The 21,786-nt window shown below is 42.9% G+C and overlaps 1 protein-coding gene across 2 annotated transcripts in view; it reads left to right on the plus strand.

Annotated features, from left to right (window-relative positions):
- The window catches only part of MYH9 (myosin heavy chain 9), a 72,369-nt gene extending 51,060 nt beyond the window's left edge, over positions 1–21,309 (plus strand). For both annotated transcript variants that reach the window (XM_075051374.1, XM_075051375.1), the window contains 26 exons: positions 897–1,090; positions 1,428–1,549; positions 1,932–2,001; positions 2,964–3,124; positions 3,853–3,961; positions 4,939–5,070; positions 5,717–5,923; positions 6,425–6,562; positions 7,064–7,187; positions 8,053–8,224; positions 8,813–9,025; positions 9,487–9,631; positions 10,163–10,369; positions 11,348–11,452; positions 12,692–12,844; positions 13,198–13,446; positions 14,061–14,273; positions 14,985–15,197; positions 15,553–15,714; positions 16,397–16,525; positions 16,864–16,952; positions 17,155–17,278; positions 18,343–18,551; positions 18,983–19,091; positions 19,455–19,627; positions 19,801–21,309. In XM_075051374.1, the coding sequence (XP_074907475.1) occupies positions 897–1,090; positions 1,428–1,549; positions 1,932–2,001; positions 2,964–3,124; positions 3,853–3,961; positions 4,939–5,070; positions 5,717–5,923; positions 6,425–6,562; positions 7,064–7,187; positions 8,053–8,224; positions 8,813–9,025; positions 9,487–9,631; positions 10,163–10,369; positions 11,348–11,452; positions 12,692–12,844; positions 13,198–13,446; positions 14,061–14,273; positions 14,985–15,197; positions 15,553–15,714; positions 16,397–16,525; positions 16,864–16,952; positions 17,155–17,278; positions 18,343–18,551; positions 18,983–19,091; positions 19,455–19,627; positions 19,801–19,918 (4,040 nt within the window). In that variant the 3' untranslated portion in view covers positions 19,919–21,309. The remainder of the gene's footprint in view (positions 1–896; positions 1,091–1,427; positions 1,550–1,931; positions 2,002–2,963; positions 3,125–3,852; positions 3,962–4,938; positions 5,071–5,716; positions 5,924–6,424; positions 6,563–7,063; positions 7,188–8,052; positions 8,225–8,812; positions 9,026–9,486; positions 9,632–10,162; positions 10,370–11,347; positions 11,453–12,691; positions 12,845–13,197; positions 13,447–14,060; positions 14,274–14,984; positions 15,198–15,552; positions 15,715–16,396; positions 16,526–16,863; positions 16,953–17,154; positions 17,279–18,342; positions 18,552–18,982; positions 19,092–19,454; positions 19,628–19,800) is intronic.
- Positions 21,310–21,786: the final 477 nt, after the last annotated feature.

Genomic DNA, 21,786 nt, shown 5'->3' on the forward strand with positions numbered 1-21,786 from the left:
AAGATAAAGTGTAGTAGCTTGAAGCCCCTACTAAAAATGCACTGGGGGTGTGGAAATTTATAGTAATACAGTTGGTTTTGGTTGGGTGGGTGAATTTTGATCTCCATGTAGAAGAGCAATGGGAAAAAGTAATGCTTTAGTTTCTTCTTGGCCCTGCTACTCTCAGATGTAGTTGGCTTCTATTGAAAAAAAGGATCTCTGGAGTCCACCCATCAAGGTGATAGCTTCATCAGTGCTTGGATGTCACTGTGGCGTAGTGGAGAAAACTGTTGGGGCAGGGAGTTCTGACTTGCTCCTAGTGGTATTGTTTATGTCTCTGTCATAGAATACTCGTACTCCAAAAATAACTCAAACAGTGGTATCTTGAGGTTTGGTTCCTATCATGCCTTTTACCATGTTTGCTCATTTTATAAGTAGATACGTCTCTTCTGATCACCGGTCATGGCAGTTCTGCCTGTAATGCAAGAGTGAAGCTGGGCTTTTTCTCTAACTGTGGCCCCTTCTGGGTCAGAGTTAACTAAAAGTTGACTCTGCTGGGCTAGCAGCTAGAACTCTTGGTTTGTTGTTTTTCATTGTAACGTAAGCAAGTAGAAGCATCTGAAACTACTTCTAGATTGCTCTCCCAGAGCTGCCATCCAGAGCATCAGTAGAATATGTTTGGGAGTAAGTTTGACTCCATCACTCAAACTTCCTGTAGTGAGCTGTTGCTTTTTTTTCCTTCCTGCTCCTATCCCTGCACAAATTCTGTACAGGAGTCTACATCTGTGTAGAGATGAAGCAAAAAGGATCCTGCAGCTCCTCTCATTTATCCTGTTCTACCCAGATGTTCTTTGTACATTCCAATGCTTCCTTTGTTTGCGGCAGAATTTTAACGCTCTTTCTTGTGCTCTCTCTAGTTGACCGTATTGTTGGGCTGGATCAGGTAGCTGGTATGTCAGATACAGCATTGCCAGGGGCCTTTAAAACCAGGAAGGGTATGTTCCGAACAGTGGGACAACTCTATAAAGAACAGCTGGCTAAACTGATGGCTACCCTGAGGAACACCAACCCCAACTTTGTCCGTTGCATTATCCCGAACCATGAGAAAAAGGTAAAGACTGTTATAACAGCACAGCCCATGCGGTCTTATGTGGGCTTCCTGGGGCACGTGGCTGGGTTGCTATCTTTTGTCAGGTTTTACAAGAGATTTTAAAGAGGTCCCGTTTTCTCTGGATATCTTTTTAAGGTCATCCTAGATAACTGTATGCTTACCAAAATTTTGGAGACTGATTGTTGCAGTTTTTCTTAAGGTGGCATAAAAGCTTTCAGTTGCTTCTAACTGGAAAAGAGAGAATTGGCGGCTTTACAAAAAAGAGGGGGAGGCTAGGGGGTAAGCCTCTTTTGTAAAAGCTTTGTGGTATTTATAAAGTATACTTTTTCCACACTAGGCTGGAAAACTAGATCCCCACTTGGTCCTCGACCAGCTTCGCTGTAATGGAGTGCTGGAGGGAATCCGTATTTGTCGTCAAGGTTTCCCCAACAGAGTTGTATTCCAGGAATTCAGACAAAGGTAAGGCCTAGAAAAGAATCTGAAGCAGTCTTTACCCTGGCAAAGTTAAGACATAAGTGCAAAAATGGATGTATTTTATTGCAACTAGATTGCCACTGTTTTCAAAGGCAGCACGTCTGTCCCTTTGTATTCCCTGGCATGAAGCCTCCCAAAAGCATCTTTGGCTTTCTCTACTAAGCGTGTAGTTAAGGTGAGGTGTAGAGGACCCCATCAAAGACTGCTGCTTCATGCTCTGTTGTCTAGACATGCAACTTCTCTCTTGTAACAAGACTGTAAACTGTCAAACTCATAATGGCATAGCAATGCATTACTGATTTTCTTTTTTTGTTTGTTGTTGTTTTCAAAAACTAGTGTAACTAGTCTAATGCTTTCTCCTTTTCAGATACGAAATCTTAACTCCAAATGCAATTCCCAAAGGATTTATGGATGGAAAGCAGGCTTGCGTGTTGATGGTAAGACATCCCAGAAACTCTGCTTGAATAGAATAAAATTAATGGGCGCGGTTTGGAAATCAGAGTTGTGCATGTTAAATATATCTTGTACTCACAGACCAAAATTCCGAAGTCAAATGTTTTGTCTGAGAGGAGCGTGCAAAAAGCTTTCTCTTGGCTTCGCAGATGGAGGCTTTTGACTAGCATGAGGTTCAATAATCCTAGGCAAAGAGGATCTTTGTGTTTCCACAGATGCATACGCTTTGAGATGCCAGCAGTATTCATGGAATCAAAATGCTTAGAAGCATTAATGTTATCTTTAGCACATGCTTAAAGTATGAGCTTCAACAAACTTTTTGTAATGGCCTGCTGATGACAAATGCTTTCAGTGAAGGCTCCGATGAATTTCTGCAGAATTGCCTGCTTCAAAGGGAAAGCTTTGGCTCTGCAGCTTGAAGACTAGGGCAGACTGAATTGAATTTGGCTGTAAGGGATTCCCTTTTTTTCTGTCTTAAAGGAGTATACCTTATTCCTCTTAACGATTAGAAGTGTTGACAGCAAATCCTTTAAAGGATGGGAAAGTTGGTTGGGGTGCCTTTTTCTGACAAAGATTAGGACTGGGAAAAAATAAATAGGAAGGATCAACAGACGTATTTCCTTTAAGAGAGGAAGAGGGCTCTTGGGACTAGGCGTATGTTCCTCACAGCATCCTTGTAGTTCTAGGTACTTGATGTGTTGTTGTATTAAACAATGCTTTCTATCATATTTTCTGTCTCTGCTTACCTCCATTTCATGCTGTGCTTGGCTGAGCTCCAACTCCTCTAATTGGGACAGGACTTCATTGGGAGCTAGCAACTTTGGTTGGCCTGAGTGGCTCATTGTAGGGAAGGGGTATCTTACAGCCGTGACACACTAATATGTTTTATGATGTTTCACTTGAAGCAGTCTTTGCAGGAGATGAATTATTCTCTCTCTCATTTTAGATTAAAGCATTGGAGCTGGATTCCAACCTTTACCGAATTGGACAGAGTAAAGTGTTTTTCAGAGCTGGAGTCCTTGCTCATCTTGAGGAAGAGAGAGACCTGAAGATCACAGATGTCATTATTGGCTTCCAAGCATGCTGCAGAGGCTACCTGGCCAGAAAGTAAGGACCATTTTTGTGAAGTACATTATAAGCAAGTGTATTTCTCCCATTCAGGTATAAGTTTCTCTTCAAAACCAGCTGACTAGAAAGTATTTTTTGTCAGAAAGGCCATGATTTATTTGTTGTATATAACAGTTGATGGTGTTTTAGCATTTTCTGATCTCTGTAATGCTGGACTTCTGGCACCTGCAAGAAACTCCATGTGCTACTATCCCACATACTATCAGAGCAGTAAAGTCTATTGCTCTCTATAGGAATACTATACAGCAGGCAAAGTTTTTGACGGAAGTGCTGCAAACTGCAAATGTGAAAATGAAAAGGTCTTAGTACAGTACTGATCCAAGAGGTATAGGATTTCTCTTAAGCTGTTGGGTAGGACTGCAAATGGTATGGTTTTAAAAACAAAACTAATACCTGTCAGATTGGCAGGAAAACAGACCTCTGTTTCAGATCTCCCTGTTTTGAAGTGAAAATAGTGAGGCTTTTCAGATTAGAAGATATTAGGGAAAAACTTTATTAAATAGGAAATTGAATAAAGGAAAGGATAACCACTCTTACCTGAGCAGAAAAAAAACTTGAAAAGATACAGGAAGTTCACTGGAAATTTTGCTGGTTTTTTAGGAGGGAACCTTCTAAAGTAAAAATGTAGAGGTATCTAACAAAGGGCTTGGTGGAGAGAGTTGCATGCTGCTGCGGATTCCTTTGTCTGACCTCCTTTTACCTTGCAGAGCCTTTGCCAAGCGCCAGCAGCAATTGACAGCCATGAAAGTGCTTCAGAGGAACTGTGCTGCCTATTTGAAACTGCGGAACTGGCAGTGGTGGAGGTTGTTCACCAAGGTAATTTTTTTTTTTTTGCCTTTGCAATTTTGACAATTTTGTTGCAATTTGAGCTTCTCAGGTTAAACCAGAGCACAGAAGCTACTTCCTCTACAATCGGGCTGGCTTACAACTACACTTTGATTCATTTAGGCAGAGAATATCATAGCATATTTTATACCTATGCAGTATGCCTGCATAAACCAAGTGCAAGACTATATCCAAGTAATGGTGTGGAAAAGCAGAAGTCATCTTTTAATGCTTTATGCCCAAGAAGAGTAAGAGGATTGCTTGCTTTGGTGGTATGGCACTTCAAAGAGTCACTTATTACATGTCTAGTCAATTTAGCTAATCAAAAATTGTTAGTATAGGGATGGCTTGCCATCTCTTTCTCCAGGGCTGTAAGAGCAGAGGAAAAGCACTGAGCTCTGATCTTGCTGTTAGACTTGTAGATATTGTACTTTTACAAGGACAATGAGCACATGAAGAAATGGTCTTTTTTCTGAATGTATGTGATTTCTTGCTTTTTAGCCATAAGACTTTGCAGCTAAATGAGAGTTGAGAGCAGCATTTAAACTTTTCTTCTCTTTCATATGAAATGACTTCTGAGGGTTTTTGATGGGGGAGCATGGAGATGGGTGGTGTTTGTTTTTTGTTTACGTTGACCTACCTGTGAATTTCCCCTCTCTATGGCAACTTTTTTATTCTCCTGCTATTACTACTTAGCCCTTGAGGGTCTGGAATTTACCCAACCCTTTTCTGATGCATCCCATCCTGGAGAAAAAGTTGGGCAGGCAGAAAGTGTGTTATTGGCAGAGCAGATGATACCTAGTCCTCTGTGATCCTCCCAGTGTTCATAACAAAACAATTGGTCAGTCCTTCAAATATCACACTTATCTAAAATATTGTTTTATTCAATGCTTATCCAAGTACAAGAGCATTTCTTCATGTTTTCCTTGTTTCTTATACAAGTCTCATTCCCTTTGTTTGCCTTTCAGGTGAAGCCCCTTCTACAAGTAAGCAGACAGGAAGAGGAGATGATGGCAAAGGAAGAAGAACTGATCAAGGTCAAGGAGAAGCAGCTAGCTGCAGAAAATAGACTGAGTGAGATGGAGACCTTCCAGGCCCAGGTGAGTTTGCAAATCTTGTGTAAAAGTCATCCTCTCTCTACCTGGCCAGCTGCTTGAGAGCACCTCCTTTGCTTTATTGGTCTGACGGACAAGCTGCGGGATTCCACCTTGTTGAAATAGGTGACTTAGCTGCCATCTTGTTCAATTTCCTTTGCCCTTCTTCCCAGCTCAGTTCCTCTAGCAGGGCATTTTGTACAGTGACCACCTACTGCCCTTCTATAGCCATTACGTGAAGAAAAGTCTCTTTTGGCTGAGTATTATAGGAAGCTGGTTGAATTCAACCTCGTCATTAATGGAATCCTTTTTGTTTGGAACACAGAACGTGGCAGCGGGATTGTTTTTCTGTAGGGCTGATAATTATTTGTGTTAATTTTGCAGGGGAAAACTAGACAATCTCCCTATTTCAAATGGATGTGGTCTTGAGAAATTTGTTAAGGCTAACATCTAGTTGCAGTGCATGTTATGTGAAGGAGAACAAACACTTAAAAACTATGTTTTGAGATTTAGCTTTTGATTAGCAGCAGGAGACTGCTGCAATGATTAAGACTAACTGGAACACAGGAGCACATAATTTCACTTAACACAGATTGCCAAGTGCTTTGGTAAACCGGAGCTTGTCTTATTTCTGGCTTTGTGTCCAATGTAGCTAATGGCAGAGAAGATGCAGCTGCAGGAACAGTTGCAAGCAGAAACTGAACTCTGTGCTGAAGCTGAGGAGATAAGAGCCCGCCTGACAGCCAAGAAACAAGAATTGGAGGAGATTTGTCATGACCTGGAAGCAAGGGTGGAGGAAGAGGAAGAACGGTGTCAACACCTGCAGGCTGAAAAGAAGAAAATGCAGCAGAACATCCAGGTAAGCTGCCTCTTGTCAGTAAAGAGGATAGTAAGAGTTAGAGTCATTCTTTTGTCTCAGCTTGGAGGGAAACGGGAGAGAGAGAGAACAACAACAAAAAGCATAGAAAAATCTATCTGTGGAAATAGCAATAGAACACAGCGATTCTGGTGCCGAGCCTGAGGCCTTCAGTCAGTCATCTGGAATGAACTGTTCCATTCCTGAAGATGAAGATGATGGCCACTTGTAAATAATTAGACAAGTATTTGCTTAAGCCGGGTGTTTTAGGATGGTAGCATTCTTCTTTGCAAAATAGCATTGTTTATTCTGCTAGGAAACTTGTTTGTTAGAATGCAGTGTGTTGCATTAAGTCATGATAGAGATGTCACTTCTGGAAAGTACTAACAATACCTTGAAGGAAGCATAAAGAAACCTTCCAAGTTCTAGTATTGCTGCTGTGCTGTTACATTGGTTAGTGAGCAGCACTGACAAATGCCTTGCTTTTCTGTGGGTGTTGTGAAGGAACTAGAGGAGCAGCTGGAAGAAGAGGAAAGCGCAAGGCAGAAGTTGCAGCTAGAAAAAGTGACCACAGAGGCCAAATTGAAGAAACTGGAAGAAGATGTGATAGTTCTGGAAGATCAGAATCTCAAATTGGCTAAGGTAAGACTCCTGCAGCTTCTTAAGCAGGCTAAAGATGCAGAGGTTTTTCTCCTGGAGCCACCCACCAAAGGGTGACCTTTCCCATATTACAGGGAAACTTATGAATGAATTCCATCTTGTCTTTGACATCTCTGACCTGAATTTTTTAAATTAGCCACCTGCCTGTATTCTTTACATGTCAGTATCATATGATATTTAAATAGCCTTGACTAAATAACAATCCATGAGCAAATGTTTTGTGATAGATTGTTATGCCAAAAAGTATCAAGTTATTTCATAAACAGACTTCCCATTCAGCTTTGAAAGGGCTATCAAATACAAATCTTTAAGTAACCATTTATTTGAATACTAACTGTAATCCTGAAAGGATTTCTTTTATTCCAAGTTTCCTTGTAGCAGGAGTAGGCACTCATGACATTGCCATCTTTAAGCACAGTCAACTCTGGAAAAATCTCCTGTAATTCCAGAAACTGCTTTGACACTGCCTTTTTAATTCTGCAGGAAAAGAAACTGTTGGAAGACAGAATGTCAGAATTTACAACAAACCTGACAGAGGAAGAGGAGAAATCTAAGAGTTTAGCCAAACTCAAAAATAAGCATGAGGCCATGATCACAGACCTTGAAGGTGGTTTTGGTTTTGTATTTGTGGTTTGGGTTTTTTGGGTTGTTATTTGTTTTTTTTTTTTTAAAGGCAGATCCTGCAAAGGACTTGCCTGTTTAGTTTAGTTTTAGGTGGTTTCTTGTTAAAGTTTGTTGAACTTCAGTTTAATTTCTAGAGTTTTAGTCCTCTCCAGTTTCTGAGGGGTTAAAAATTAGTCTATAGTGTGTATGCTATTGATCGGTTTGATAGAGCTGTTCAGTGGCTGGCTGAAGGTTATGTGCCTTGTCAGCTGAGCCCTTGATCTAAATAAAAATCCTCTCCAAAGCAGCAGGCCAATGGAGAAGAGAGGCTGGTTCTCTTTCTTCTCCTGCTGTGGAAGTGTCTCCACTTTTCTACTTCCAACAGCATCAATCTGTCAGGGTTAGTACTCTTTCTGATATCCTGTTGACACAAGTTCTTCAGAGTTCAAGCTAGAGGCACTTCATCTGGAGACCGCCCAGGTTAACGTAGCAGGAGACAGCCTATTTAGTTTCAGTAAAGGGAGAACAGACCTTGCGTTCAGCATCACTTAATGAGTGGTTACGCCTGTGTGGTGCGGATGTTGGGAACGACGGGCATTGTGCTGGCACTGTTTACTACAGTGAAAGAGGGGAAGGAGGTTTGGCTATAAAATGAGGGAAAGGGAAATTGCCCAGGTATGTTTTGAGGGCAAAATATGGGGGCAGTTGCATGTATAGGTCCTGACAGAATAATGCACTCCAGCTACGGTTTGGCCAGTTGTATTATTAGGAAAGAAAGTATTGCTTAAATAGCTTTATTTTCTCTGCTCGTACAACGTTCTTTGAGTATGTGTCGTTTGTGTAACTTAATGTGTCCCCATCTCCATCAGAACGTCTGCGACGTGAAGAAAAGCAGAGGCAAGAATTGGAAAAGACTCGTCGAAAGCTTGAAGGGGACTCCAGTGATCTGCATGACCAGATTGCTGAGCTGCAGGCTCAGATTGCAGAACTGAAAATGCAGCTGGCCAAGAAGGAAGAGGAGCTGCAGGCAGCCTTAGCTAGGTGAGAACCTGACCCTGCAGGGTTCAGGGACCACCAGGTTGGGAAGTATTTCTTGTCTCATGTCACTTTGGAATAGGGACTAAATGGAATCTGTGGCTATTGTATTTCAGCCTGTGAACTGTTAAGATCCATGTCCTCAGCATCAGAGTTCGTTGGCTCTGCTCACTGCCACATTCTCTGTACAGAGCTAGACTATGAATGTAATGTGCACTGCACGTGTTTCACTGGAGCAGTAAGAATTCAGAGGGGGTTCAAAAGTAGTGGCAACACGCTGCCTCTCTGGTAGTTGCTACATTCGTCTATTCAGTAAAGTGTCCAATTTCCAATGTAAAATGGTGCTTTCTCTTCTGCTTTCTTCTGTTGTCAGTCTCTCTCTGTCCCCTTCTTTAAGGTAAGTAATCGTGCTCTCTCAAGTATTGAGAAATAGAACTTAGAATTTGTAGATGATGTATGGATCAAAGTTTGAATGTAATATTGTAGAGCTGACCAATACCAGCTTTTTTCTTGATTATTCTTAGTAGGACAGGTGGTTTTAATTTACATACAGTTTAAATCTGGCTCTGACCAGAACCCTATGTTTGAACACAGGGTGGAAGAAGAGGCAGCTCAGAAGAACATGGCCCTGAAAAAGATCAGGGAACTCGAATCCCAGATCACTGAGCTGCAGGAAGACCTGGAGTCAGAGAGAGCATTCAGGAATAAAGCTGAAAAACAGAAGCGGGATCTGGGAGAAGAGCTGGAAGCATTGAAAACAGAGCTAGAAGACACGCTAGATTCTACAGCTGCTCAGCAAGAGCTCAGGTAACTCCAGCATGTAGATGTGTTGTCTTACTTGGTTTTGGTTTTGACTTTTAATAAATGCTGCCTCATCCAGTCTCTTACCAAAGCAAGTCTTTGCCTTTATCAGGGTAGGATGGTTAGCAGCCTCAGTGACTACAGAAGGAGGTAGTGTGCAAGCTGTAGTCAAGACTGCATTACCTGCATTTCTGATGTAAGAAAGTTAATTTGCTCCCTAACCATAGTGTTAGTGATACCCCTGAAACATTCATACTTTCAGGCTTTTCCTTCTTAGGCTGAAAGTAATGCTGCCAGCTTGAACTTAAGAAGGGTGCAATGCTAAGTTCTAACTTTGAAAAGTGTCTTTGTAGCTCAAAGGGCTGAACAGACCTTGGCATTTTCCTGCATTAGAAATGCTGTTGGTGGTTATACACATCTGTTTGATTCTTTCCTTGGCATCTAAATGGACTTTGTGAATTTTGCAGGTCAAAGAGAGAACAAGAAGTAACGGTTTTGAAGAAGACCCTTGAAGATGAGGCAAAGACTCATGAGGCTCAAATCCAAGAGATGAGGCAGAAACATTCACAAGCTATTGAAGAGCTAGCAGAGCAGTTAGAACAAACCAAACGGGTATGTGGAACAGAAAACACAAGGCCAAAGCAGTCAACCTCCCTGAAATGATAGCTGCTCTATGACAATATCTTAAAGCCGCAGAAGAAGATGAAGTATTCATGATACTAGGCTTCTGATACATGTGCTCTTCTTCTTCCCTTGGTAGATCATTTTTCACTATGAAGCGTATGTGAAGTTGTTTTAAATAGTTGCATTAATTCTTTTTTCCCCATCAGGCATGTTATACTGCATAGCCAAGACATTCTTTTCACTGCTAGCACTTGTTGACTTATACAACCTTTAATTTGGAAATCTGATGGTACAAGACTATCTCCTGTATTGTCATCTTCTCTGATTGTTACATTGTCTCCTGCTTATCAGTGACAAGCTGTCAAATTGCTTTTTCTGAGTAAGCAGTCTACAACTTATCCGCTACACCTGCAACATTAGCTTGCTTGTTCAGGGGGTGAGGGGGGGAGTACTTGGTGGAAGGATCCTGCCATATCTAAAATCTGAGGGGTTTTGCTGTTTTGTTTTTTTTCCCCTCAGGTGAAAGCAAATCTTGAAAAAGCAAAACAAGCTCTGGAAAGTGAGAGGGCTGAACTATCCAATGAGGTGAAGGTTCTTCTGCAGGGTAAAGGGGATGCTGAGCACAAGCGGAAAAAAGTAGATGCTCAGCTCCAAGAACTGCAGGTGAAATTTACAGAAGGTGAGAGAGTGAAGACTGAACTGGCTGAGAAGGTTAACAAATTGCAGGTGAGTGGCACAGGTTTTCCTTAGCTTCTGATTCAGCCCAGGGCTAGAGAGAAAAGGTTGTAGAATGGTACCTCCCCATAGCTAGTTCAAAAATCTTGTTCCTCCTGAGGATAAAGTTCCTACAAAAAGCAAATCCATAGTTTGCTTCCCAAGGACTATGCATACTCCTTAACTCACTGCCAGGGCAGGACATTTGGATTGATGTCGCTTATCATGAGCAGCCCTGAGAAGGTGAAATAACCAGTTGCCATTTGAGTTTTGAAGCCTTAAAATATCAGCATATGTGCTCCCCTTCAGCATGCAGCAGTTTGTACAGTACAGTTCTGTAAACATTCAGCTGCTTGTGGACCTGAAATGGCACAAACAGACTGATGATTGTGTAACTAATTTGGAAGACAGTGTCTTGATGCTTTGTAATGTGGTTGATGGTGATGAGGGGTGGCTCAAGGGTGATGTGGAAATTTAGGGTTTTTTCCTCCTTTCTTCAAGGGAACAACAAATCCCTTTGACTCACGTGGAGCATTGTCTTCTGCCGTCTCTTTTACGGAGGGTTGTCATTAGAAGTTGAGCATTGCTGGTGTGTGCAGTATCTTTTGGAGTGTGAAAATGTAATTTTAAGACTCTAGATATAGTCCTGAAGCAGATAGTATAAAATAGAAGAGAGTTAGTTTAATAGAAGCTTTTAAAATTCTTGTCAGGCTGTCTAAAATCTCATATAGGCCTTAAAAAGACCAAAACAACCAAAACCAGAAGGCTGTTGCAACAGAGGTGATCCCAAGTAAAAATCTATTTTCAACTTTTCATATTTCATCCCTGGGACTTTGGAAATGATGCATTCATTCCTGTGAGAGATTATACACATGCTTTACTGTTGAGAGGTGCCTCCGTTTTCACTTTTGGGTCTCGCAACTGCTTGCTTGTTCCTGGCTTTGTTTTTGCTGATGCATTTAATAATTGATGCTCTGATCTCTCCTTCAGGTCGAGTTGGACAATGTCACAGGTCTTTTGAACCAGTCTGACAGCAAATCAATCAAATTAGCAAAGGACTTCTCTGCTCTGGAATCACAGCTTCAGGATACGCAGGTGAGAGCTTTGGAAGCCAAGGCAGCTGTGTGTGGTGCAGCCAGTGTCCATTACAAATTCTAAAGTGAGAAATCACTCTGGACACCATTAAATACTGGATATACAACACTTCAAAGGATTGGATCTGGCTGGTTTTTGCTAAGGGGTTATATTGCATGGTATTCAGAGCATTTCTGCAGAAACAAGCTGTTTATCTTCCTTCCGCTTCCTCAGTATGTGAAACATATGTCACTTTCCCTGTCTTAGATTTAGAAGTCCTCCTTTATCACCTTTCTGCTAGAGAGCTCTTTAATGCTAGAACTGCACTGGAATGCTAAGTTCTTGTTCGAGATCTTCATAGTCAATATTTGATAGGGGTTTTGTTTGTGTGTGTGTGTCTGTGGTTTCTGGTAAATTTGTAAAGTTAAGCAGAAAATTTTATTTCCCAGTGCATGTTGGGGAAGTGATAGATTCAAATAATTTGGTATTTTCTCAGGAAAGAATCATGCTTAGTCTTATTCTTTGGGATAAAACAACCATTTACAGTTAATAGACTATAAGTCTTTTGGTAAAGCATGGAGTACCAAGCAGAAGGTTGGAAGGGAAAGAAAGGGAGAGCATGCCAAACCTCAGATACTGAGTAACCTTAAACAGTCATTGATGTTCTGTCTACTTATTCCTGTTTTTAAAAAACAGATTCAAAGGTAGTGCACTATACAAAAAATTATGCACTAGTTTGAAGACTGGTCTTATTAGTCTCTACAGATCCTTCAGCTCAAGCATTCACAGCATAAGTCAATAAATGCTGTTGATAAATGACCAGCATCTTACAATTCTGCTAAGACTAACGTTGTTTTTGATCATGCTAAATCACTTTAGCCTGTTGTCTGTTTCTTTGATACTTGAATATGAGAAAGTCATGTAGCAGAGTACAGTCACGCTATTGTTGGGAAAGGTTTTAATGCTTTGTGTGCTACTCAGAGGGCTCCAGAAAGGACTGTGCATGGCTTGTGTAGTAAAGTAGTATACTTTAATCATTAGAGTGCACGAGAGAATAGGACCCTTCTGAATATTTTGTTTCTGTACTGACTATCTGGAAGACAATTATTTAAATTCTGGCTTTGGTTGTCTTATCTGTGAAATAAGTTGCATACTTAAACTCAACTTCAAAAGTACTCATTCTGGAGAGAGTGGGTGAGGATTGTGAGCCTTTAAAGCCAAGGAGCAGTGCTGAATTCCACTGGGCTGTTTGCTTTATAGGAGCTGCTGCAGGAGGAGACTCGCCTAAAACTGAGCCTCAGCACTAAGCTGAAGCAAATGGAGGATGAGAAGAACAGTTTCAAAGAGCAACTGGAAGAAGAAGAGGAGACAAAGAGAAACCTGGAGAAACAGATCTCTATTCTTCAGCAACAGGTACAAAATCTGCATCCTGTAAACCAATGACTTTTGAGAGGAAGCATAAATGTAGGTCTGTCTTGAAGGAAGTAAAATCTAAATGCAGAATTGACTTCTAGTAGTAGAACCCTTCCTGGGAAAGGGTGATCCTGCTGATTTGGATGAGAGGGGAAATTAAGAGGTCTCTGATGATAATCATATGAACTGCTTGTAGATTTCTATCCAGGAATCCCTTTGGGAATTCAGTCCTACAGTATTATTTGAGGGGGGAGTAGTACCTTCAGAAATGAGCAGACTTATTTCCTCAACTTCTGGTACTGTATAGTGTTATCTGTGGTGTGGCTTCATGTGCTATCTTTTCTCTCCTTCAGGCAATAGACGCAAAGAAGAAGATGGATGATGGTCTGGGCTGCCTTGAGTCAGCAGAGGAAGCCAGGAAGAAGCTGCAGAAGGACTTGGAGGGCTTGAGCCAGCGTTATGAAGAGAAGACAGCTGCGTATGACAAGCTGGAAAAAACGAAGACCCGCCTGCAGCAAGAGTTGGATGACCTCGCTGTGGACCTCGATCATCAGCGGCAGATCGTTTCCAACCTAGAGAAGAAGCAGAAGAAGTTTGATCAGGTATGACTTTAGTCACTGGGCATTCAGTAGGTGTATCTTATCATAGCATCATAGAATGGGTTGGGTTGGAAGGCACCTTAAAGATCACCTAGTTCCAACCACCCCTGCCATGGGCAGGGACACTTCCACTAGACCATGTTGCTCAAAGCCCCATCCAACCTGCCCTTGTTGACAGGTCTGCTTTAAGAATACCTAAGCAATGCTACTTGGAGAATGCATATTATTTCTGAACTAAGGCATAGCACATAGAGTGGAGAAATAAGCTTTCATAGAGTAAATTAATACTGTTCCATGCATAACAAGTTTAGCGATGCTCCTTTTCCCAAAGGGATAACATTTATATCAAGACCAAGTTCAAAGGTGTTTGCAGATCATCTTTGAGGGAAGGTTGGAAAGAATAGATTGGAGGCCTAGAGAATCAGAAGTTTGTTCATTTGGGGTCAGCACAGTTATTAAAGGTGGGGTGGCATGCTTCATTCGTTGAAGCTGCATTTTCTTGGTTCCTTCTATCCATGGCAGAACACTATCAAGAAGGCAGTAAAGAAAAAATGCATGTTTACCTTGTTAGAAATTTGTCAGTAATGTCTCAGAATGCTGATGCTGTGCTCTTGTAGCTATTGGCAGAGGAGAAGAACATCTCTGCCAAGTATGCAGAAGAACGGGACCATGCTGAGGCAGAAGCCCGTGAGAAGGAGACCAAGGCCCTCTCCCTGGCCAGAGCCCTGGAAGAGGCCATAGAGCAGAAAGCTGAGCTGGAACGAATCAATAAGCAGTTCCGCACAGAGATGGAAGACCTGATGAGTTCAAAGGATGATGTTGGGAAAAGTGTAAGTATGAAGCTGAAGTATCTGGGCAGGAAATGTCACAGAGGTGATACTGTTAGTTTAATACTGCAAAAAGCTTATGCTAGTGTGAACACAGAGGGATGTACTAGAGAACACTGCACACATTGTGAGTTTTTGAATGTTATGTTTGTATTACATTAGTAGGTGGGAAAGAGGGTTGGAAGAGCTTGGAAATGACCCAAATGAGGTAGTGTCAAACTGAAAATTAACTGGTATCATTGTGGCAAAGATGAAGGTATGATGTGAGCCTGATATGTAAAACACAGGGATTAGCCAGGCAGTGGAAGACAGTAACCCCAATATTTCAAGACAAAAAATGTTATGATAAGCAGGAAGGAAAAAAAACAATAAGCAGAGGCTAAAAAGTGTTTTTTTGAATTCTGTCAGAACCAGAGGTTTCCAGCTCTGATAAGTTTGCAGTAGGTCAGGACTGGGCTAACAGATGCTTTTCTTTTTCTCCCCACCACCACACTTACATGACCAGAACTAATAGGTAATCATGATTTATACTGGCAGCTTGCAGGTATGCGAGCAGCTGGATTTGAGGGGTATCTCTGCCCTAATACAGGGGACAGATTCAGTGTGTTGTATCCCATCTCATGTGAGTGGCTGTTCTTAGACTTTTTTGCTCTTAGGATAGGTGAAATTGTCTGCACTCTTTGAGGAAACCTCATGTGTGGTACTGTGCTGTAGGTCCATGAGCTGGAGAAGGCTAAGCGAGCCCTGGAGCAGCAGGTGGAGGAGATGAAGACACAGCTGGAAGAGCTGGAAGATGAACTGCAGGCCACAGAGGATGCCAAACTGCGTCTAGAAGTGAACCAACAGGCCATGAAGGCACAGTTTGATCGTGACCTTCAGGGACGTGATGAACAGAATGAAGAGAAGAAGAAACAGCTGATTAGACAAGTAAGAATTGCTCTGTAAATCTTGAAAGTATTCCGTACACAAAAGCACTTGTGTCCAAAGATGGTTAGACAGACACTGCCAATCCACAGATTCTTGTTAATGGTAACTCTTCAGGCAGCGCTGCAAAGCTGTGAGAGACTTTCCCTCTTGTGTGCATAATTGTTCAAACAGCCTTTGGCTATCAAAGGAACCCGTGTAGCTTTATTAGTGAGGAATGTTAGCCCCATCCCCCTGCCAGGAAGAATGAAAACAAGTCACATGCTTGCACTTCTGTACAGTTTGAAAGGGGGATGCAAAAAGTGGCTGTTGGGAAATCAAGGAGCTGAAATGCTGATGCCTGTATTTCTCCATACAGGTGCGAGAGATGGAGGTGGAATTGGAAGATGAACGAAAACAGCGCTCCATTGCTGTAGCTGCCAGGAAAAAGCTAGAGATGGACCTGAAGGATTTGGAAAGCCATATAGACACTGCTAACAAGAATCGTGAAGAAGCCATCAAGCAGCTCCGCAAACTGCAGGTGAGCCACTGCGACTGTCACTGTTTAGCTGTCAGTGTAGAGCATTTACCCAGGGAAATGGGATACAAGATTTCACCTCATGAGAACCATGCTTCACTGTCACAAGAGCAGCAGAACCTTGTAGCAATTTACTGCAAAAGATTTATTGACATTTCAGATATCCTTCTAACCCTGATCTGCCTGTTTAACTCCCTGGGAGACAAGCTGTAGGGAAAGTCCACTCTAGTGCTTTGCCTCATGTCAGTGGTTTGGAAAGTATTATGGAGCTGCAAAGCTAGAGGGACTTAAATATCACTTAGGCCTTCTCCTGCCCCAAGACAGGTCTGTTACGCCTTTGTAATTCCTACAGGTATTTGTCTGATCTGTTTGTAGGAAAACCTCCAAATCGTCCCTAGGCTGTCCATTCCATTGCTTCACTAGAAAGCTTCCTGTACCCTCCCTTCCCCCCTCTTTTTTCCTGCAATTTAAGCATTCCTGTTTCCTTCCATTACTATTTCTCTGTGTTACTTATGAAATGGGAAAAGGATGGTTCCTCTTTCTTTTTAGAGCAACCATTTTGGTAGCTGAAGATTAATGAATCTGTATTTCCATATTCCCTCTCCGTGCTTCCTGTAAGATAAACAAACCCAATTTGTTAATGTGGACGCTCTGAAATTCATCCTTTTTTGTTCTCCCTTTTCAGGCACAAATGAAGGATTACATGCGGGAACTGGAGGACACACGTACTTCCAGAGAAGAGATCTTGGCACAGGCCAAAGAAAATGAGAAGAAGTTGAAGAGCATGGAAGCAGAGATGATCCAATTGCAGGAGGTAATGGAATATGCATGCAAGTCAAGGGTTTGTTCATTTTCTTTGGCCAAGAACAAAGTGTAGCAGTCTAAGCTGGAGTGGTTATTTCCTTTCTTTTGTACTTTTTGCTCTGCTTAAATACAAATTCCACTTCATGCAGAATTTGGCCCTTTCTTGACAGCTATAGGAGTGTGCAAAACAAAGGAAGCTGTGGGGTGGGAGGGGAGCAGACCATGTCTTATAATTAAGTCTGGATCTAGCTAGAGACCGTACCACCCATTACCAGTAACTACTTTTTCCTATGCTGCATTAATTGGTAGCTTCCCATTGGATCACTGACCGTCTCGTTTTCATTCCAGGAACTTGCAGCTGCTGAGCGTGCCAAGCGCCAGGCCCAGCAAGAAAGGGATGAGCTGGCTGATGAGATTGCCAACAACAGTGGTAAAGGGTGAGTAATGTTCCCTGTCTAAGGGTGGAGGAGCTGGTTTGAGAAAATACTTTGCAGGCTGTTATTTTTATATAGACTGCCGCATGCCCTCTATCCTCTCTGCTCCTGAAAGACTGAGCTTATTTTGTAAAATGAGAAGTGGCAAGTTTTCCCCAAGGCATTAATGCCACCAATACTACCTTAATGCTTCTGTGTCCTATAGAGCACTGGCCATGGAGGAAAAGAGACGCCTGGAGGCCCGGATAGCTCAGCTGGAGGAGGAGTTAGAAGAAGAACAGGGCAACACAGAGATAATCAATGACCGGCTCAAGAAGGCAAATCTTCAGGTACCTGTTCAGGCTGCATGTGCCAGTAGGGGCTCTCTAGTCTGTAAATTGTCAGACTGCACTCTGAGTAATGCCAGCTGCTGCTTTGTGTACAGCACAGGCCCTCAGAAGTCCATAGATGCAAGCAAGATGAAACACCTGAATACAGGTGGGCAGTCAGAGCTCGTGTTAACTCACTGGTTTTGATCATTTAAATCATTGGGTAGCTGGAACAATCTGCCAAGTTTATAGAAAAGGGACTGAGAGGTTGGGTTTTTTCTGTATTAAGGGATTATGAGAAAGATGATCTGTAGCATGCTGCTCCAACTTGGCATGCTGAACAGTGCCACAGTATGTTTGGAAAATGACTTTTCTGCCAGTTCTATGCTTCTTCAAATGGACTAACCATATGGAATTTGTTAGGCTGCTATAGAAACCATGATCTTAATCTGCCTATTCTCTGCCATATTTTATCTGCCTGACTTTGAGAGTCAGGCATGTTGTTTTCTTAGCGCTCCAAAGCCAAGGAGCTAGGCTGATGGTTTTCCAAACGGTTTTTCACTCTGGTGGATGAGAGCATAGTTCTTTCCTTGGTTGACTGTCAGCCAGAGCCCTGGCTTGGAATTGGACTGAGTTCTTGCCCTTTCACCCTTGAAAGTCAGTGTTTTTGAGCTGCTGCTTTGTAGTGGAAGTAGACAGACAGCAAATAAATGATAAATTAGTAAAACACACGTTTTGGATCCACTTGCCTCAGGATTTTTGTAATTCACTAAGACTGATAATTACTGTGTTACGTGCCAAATCGTGGCCTTCACCCCAGAGAGCACTGTACGTGATTGGCAAGTTTAGCCCTAAGAGGAGGTTGATAAACCTGTTATTCAAGGAATTACTTTGAAAATCTGGGTAAACTTCAGATATTTTGATAAGTACCCTGCCTACAGACAGCTCCCTCTGCATCAGAGTTATTCCAGGTATTCGGCTCACCCTGAGGGTCCTTCTTCTTTGCGTGTCAGCATGTGTCTGAGAAATAAATGGGCCTTTCAGGCTGGAGCGCTCGATATGCTGAGTACTTCTTCTCTCTGCAGATTGATCAGATGAATGCCGACCTGAATGCTGAGCGCAGCAATGCGCAGAAGAATGAGAACGCTCGCCAGCAGATGGAGCGCCAGAACAAGGAGCTTAAGCTTAAACTGCAGGAGATGGAGAGTGCAGTGAAGTCCAAGTACAAGGCTACCATCACGGCCTTGGAAGCAAAGATAGCACAACTGGAAGAGCAGTTGGACATGGAGACAAAGTATGTCCTAGTAGAAACTCCGTCTGTTTTATGAGCCCCCACCCAGTCTGGCATTTTAAGCTCTTTGAACAAATTCTGATTTGTCTGAGTGAGGGCTTCATCCTAGATATACTGGGTAGTACAGCAGGAAGATCTTGGCAAACCTTCCTTGTTTTTCACTGTAGAGACTTCTAGCTTCTTCCAGACTTAACCACCCCTAAAACTGCAGCTGTGATACACTTGCTGCCCCTCTGTAGCTGCAAGAAGGGTCGTATCTGTATGACATCAGTGCCTTTTGGTCATTTCTGTGAAACATTGCCACCCATCTCCTTTTTACTAAATTAGGAGGACTTTTGCCATCTTCCTTGTTTCTAACTTGCCCAAGTCAGGTCATCTTGTTGGGGACAACAGGAGATAAATTCTTGTCTGAGCATCACTGTATTTCCATGTAGGGAGCGCCAGGCTGCCAGCAAGCAGGTGCGCCGTGCCGAGAAGAAGCTGAAAGATATCTTGCTGCAGGTGGATGACGAGAGGCGTAATGCTGAGCAATTCAAAGATCAGGTGTGTATAGTTACCTGCAGCATTGGTGAGTCTTCTGGTGGGAGGATTTCCCTTCTATGACCAAGGCATCATCTGCATGTAGGAGGGCTCTAGCGTTAACCTTCCTATGGATTTCTCTTCTTTTCCCTGACTGTGATAATTACAAGATGGTACAGATGAAAATGTAATGCTTTTAAGGAAAAGCTTGGAGCTGTCAAGTCCTAGGAAGCTCCCTTCAGAAAGGGAAGAGGGGGCTTTGGAAACTCTGCTTTTTGCTGCTCTAACTACTGTGCTGTAACTCTGGGGAAACACTGATCTCTTTTTTTTTTTTTTTTTTTTTTTTCTTCTTTCCTTCTGTTTTTTCCCCCCTCCATACACGCTCAGGCGGACAAGGCAAACATGCGCTTGAAGCAGCTGAAACGCCAGCTTGAGGAAGCAGAAGAGGAGGCCCAACGAGCCAACGCATCCCGTAGGAAGCTCCAGCGTGAGCTGGAGGATGCCACTGAAACAGCTGATGCAATGAATAGAGAAGTCAGCTCCCTGAAGAGCAAACTCAGGTAAGACAGAGCATTTTGTGCAATACCTTGGCAGCCAGTCCAGCAGAGTCTTGCTGTAACTGCCTCCAGTAAACGGCGTGGCCAGGTACTTCCTTACCACTTTCCAGAGCCTGCCCTGTTTGGTGGGTTCAGTGAAACCTTGTGTTGCTGACGTACTGTCTGTCCTTCCCTAGGCGTGGGGACCTGCCGTTTGTCGTCACACGTCGAATTGTCAGGAAGGGTGCGGGAGAGTGCTCCGATGAGGAAGTGGACGGCAAGGCAGATGCTGGTGATGCCAAAGCTACTGAATAAGTCCTCCCATTTGACCCAGGTTACACGTGATGGAGTGGCCCATCCACCCTCCCCTCTTCCATTGGACTTTCAGCAAACCCTCTCCTCCTAAATTGGCTGGGGATCTGCAGAGCAAGCCCAGCTCTGTGTATCTGGAGCCATCGGGCATCTGTGTTCCTAGTTTCCTCCTCTTTCCAGTTTCCTAATCCTCTTTGTATTTAATGCCAAAGAGTCGGGGCTCTGAAATCTGACCAGCAGTTTGGCCACTACAAAGGCCTGTAGAACTGTCTGTGCCGTGTCTGCTGGTGAATCCTTACACAGTTTGGAGGGAGTGGGGTTAGGGAAAGATTATTTTTGCTGTAAATCTCCTTTTGTCTTTGATTCTAGCTGCAGGGAAGCTCCTTCCTGTATTCTTTCCCCTCCCTCTTTGTTTGCTTTCGGCAATCATGTTCAGTGACCTCAGACTTCTGCCTCTTTTAATCTGCCCACCCACATGGTTTGGGAGCAGTTTCAGGAAAAACGGTGTGCTTTGGCCATGGCAATTTGCCCTTTCTTCTTTCACATGTTTCCAGGGAGGGGTGAAGAGGGAAGCTCCTCTTGGGACCAGTTACCTGGAGGACTTGCCAAAGTTGTCTTTTTTTTTCTTCTCATTTTTACTGTCCGGACAGATCTCTGAAGTGCAATGATGTCCTGTTAGTGTCTCTGCCTCTGAGCGGTTTCATCTAAGGTAGCGTGGACCAGTAGTTAATGACAGGCTGGGGAAGCAGAACAGTGTCCTTGTGCTTGTCTGAGAATCTCTGGGGGACCAAATATATTTAATGGTAATAGACAGAATCTAGGGGAATTAAATAGGGTAGTGGGCAGAGGGTGGGGATAAGGGGAGGGAAATCCCTCTTTTATTGACATGTCCAAGCCTCTTGCACCTGCTCTGTAACCAAGGGTTGGGATTAGTTATTGTGCACCATTGACTAAGAGTATATTAAAAACCCTTTAATCTGCACAGATATATGTAAGGCCTTTGTATCTCTCGTAATAAGTAATTAAGAAAAAAATAAAGGTCTTTATCACTGCCTTTCTATTGGGACCATGGTTATATATAGATAGTCTTTACTTTTCTACACCGTACACTGGTTGCTGGATTTACCTGTATTCTTAACCATATTGTATATGCTGCATTTAGACCTACTTATGAGCGAAGTAAAAATAATTAAATATGAAGCACCATACTGTATGCCTGAAGCGCTCTAAATGCAGGAGCCTCGTGTCCCAATTGCTGTCACAAAAAAATTTAATTTTTTTTTTTTATATATAATAAAAGTGCCTTAGCATGTGCCTCAGCTGTGTGTCACCACTACAGTCAGTAATGGTTTACTGGTGCTCCACTGATGTTACCAATAAAGATTATCCATGTGCTGCAGTCTGTGTGCGTGTGTTGCTGTTCCCTCCTTCCCTAGGTGCAGTGAGGACCATACGCGTCGCCTCCAAAACCAGCGGCTGCGGTGTCAGAGCATCGGCCTGTCCCGTCAGCAGCGCTGCAGACCTCCCCTGACGCTGAGCGACTCTCTGTAGCTGAAATCGGGCGTTACGGTACCTTCGGCGTTTCACCGGGGCAGCTGGCAGTGGCCAACACCGGGGATTTTGGAGGACGATAATGCACCTTGTTTGCATGCTCTCGGAGAGTTAGCTGTTCAAAACACGAGGCTGTGAATTTGAGCCAAGCTAGTTCTGTTCTTGGCCTGAAGATGGTATTTCTGAGTCCGTAACTAACAACTGTGCAAACAAATGTTCTTCTTCGCTTTTATTTCCAGTCTCTGGAGTCACTGGAAGGTAAGGTTAGTGGAGGAGGTGATAGATAAGTCGAGAAGTCTGTTTTATCACTGGATTGGCAA

The sequence above is a fragment of the Buteo buteo genome, chromosome 19 (assembly GCF_964188355.1).
Source record: "Buteo buteo chromosome 19, bButBut1.hap1.1, whole genome shotgun sequence".
Lineage (NCBI taxonomy): Eukaryota > Metazoa > Chordata > Aves > Accipitriformes > Accipitridae > Buteo > Buteo buteo.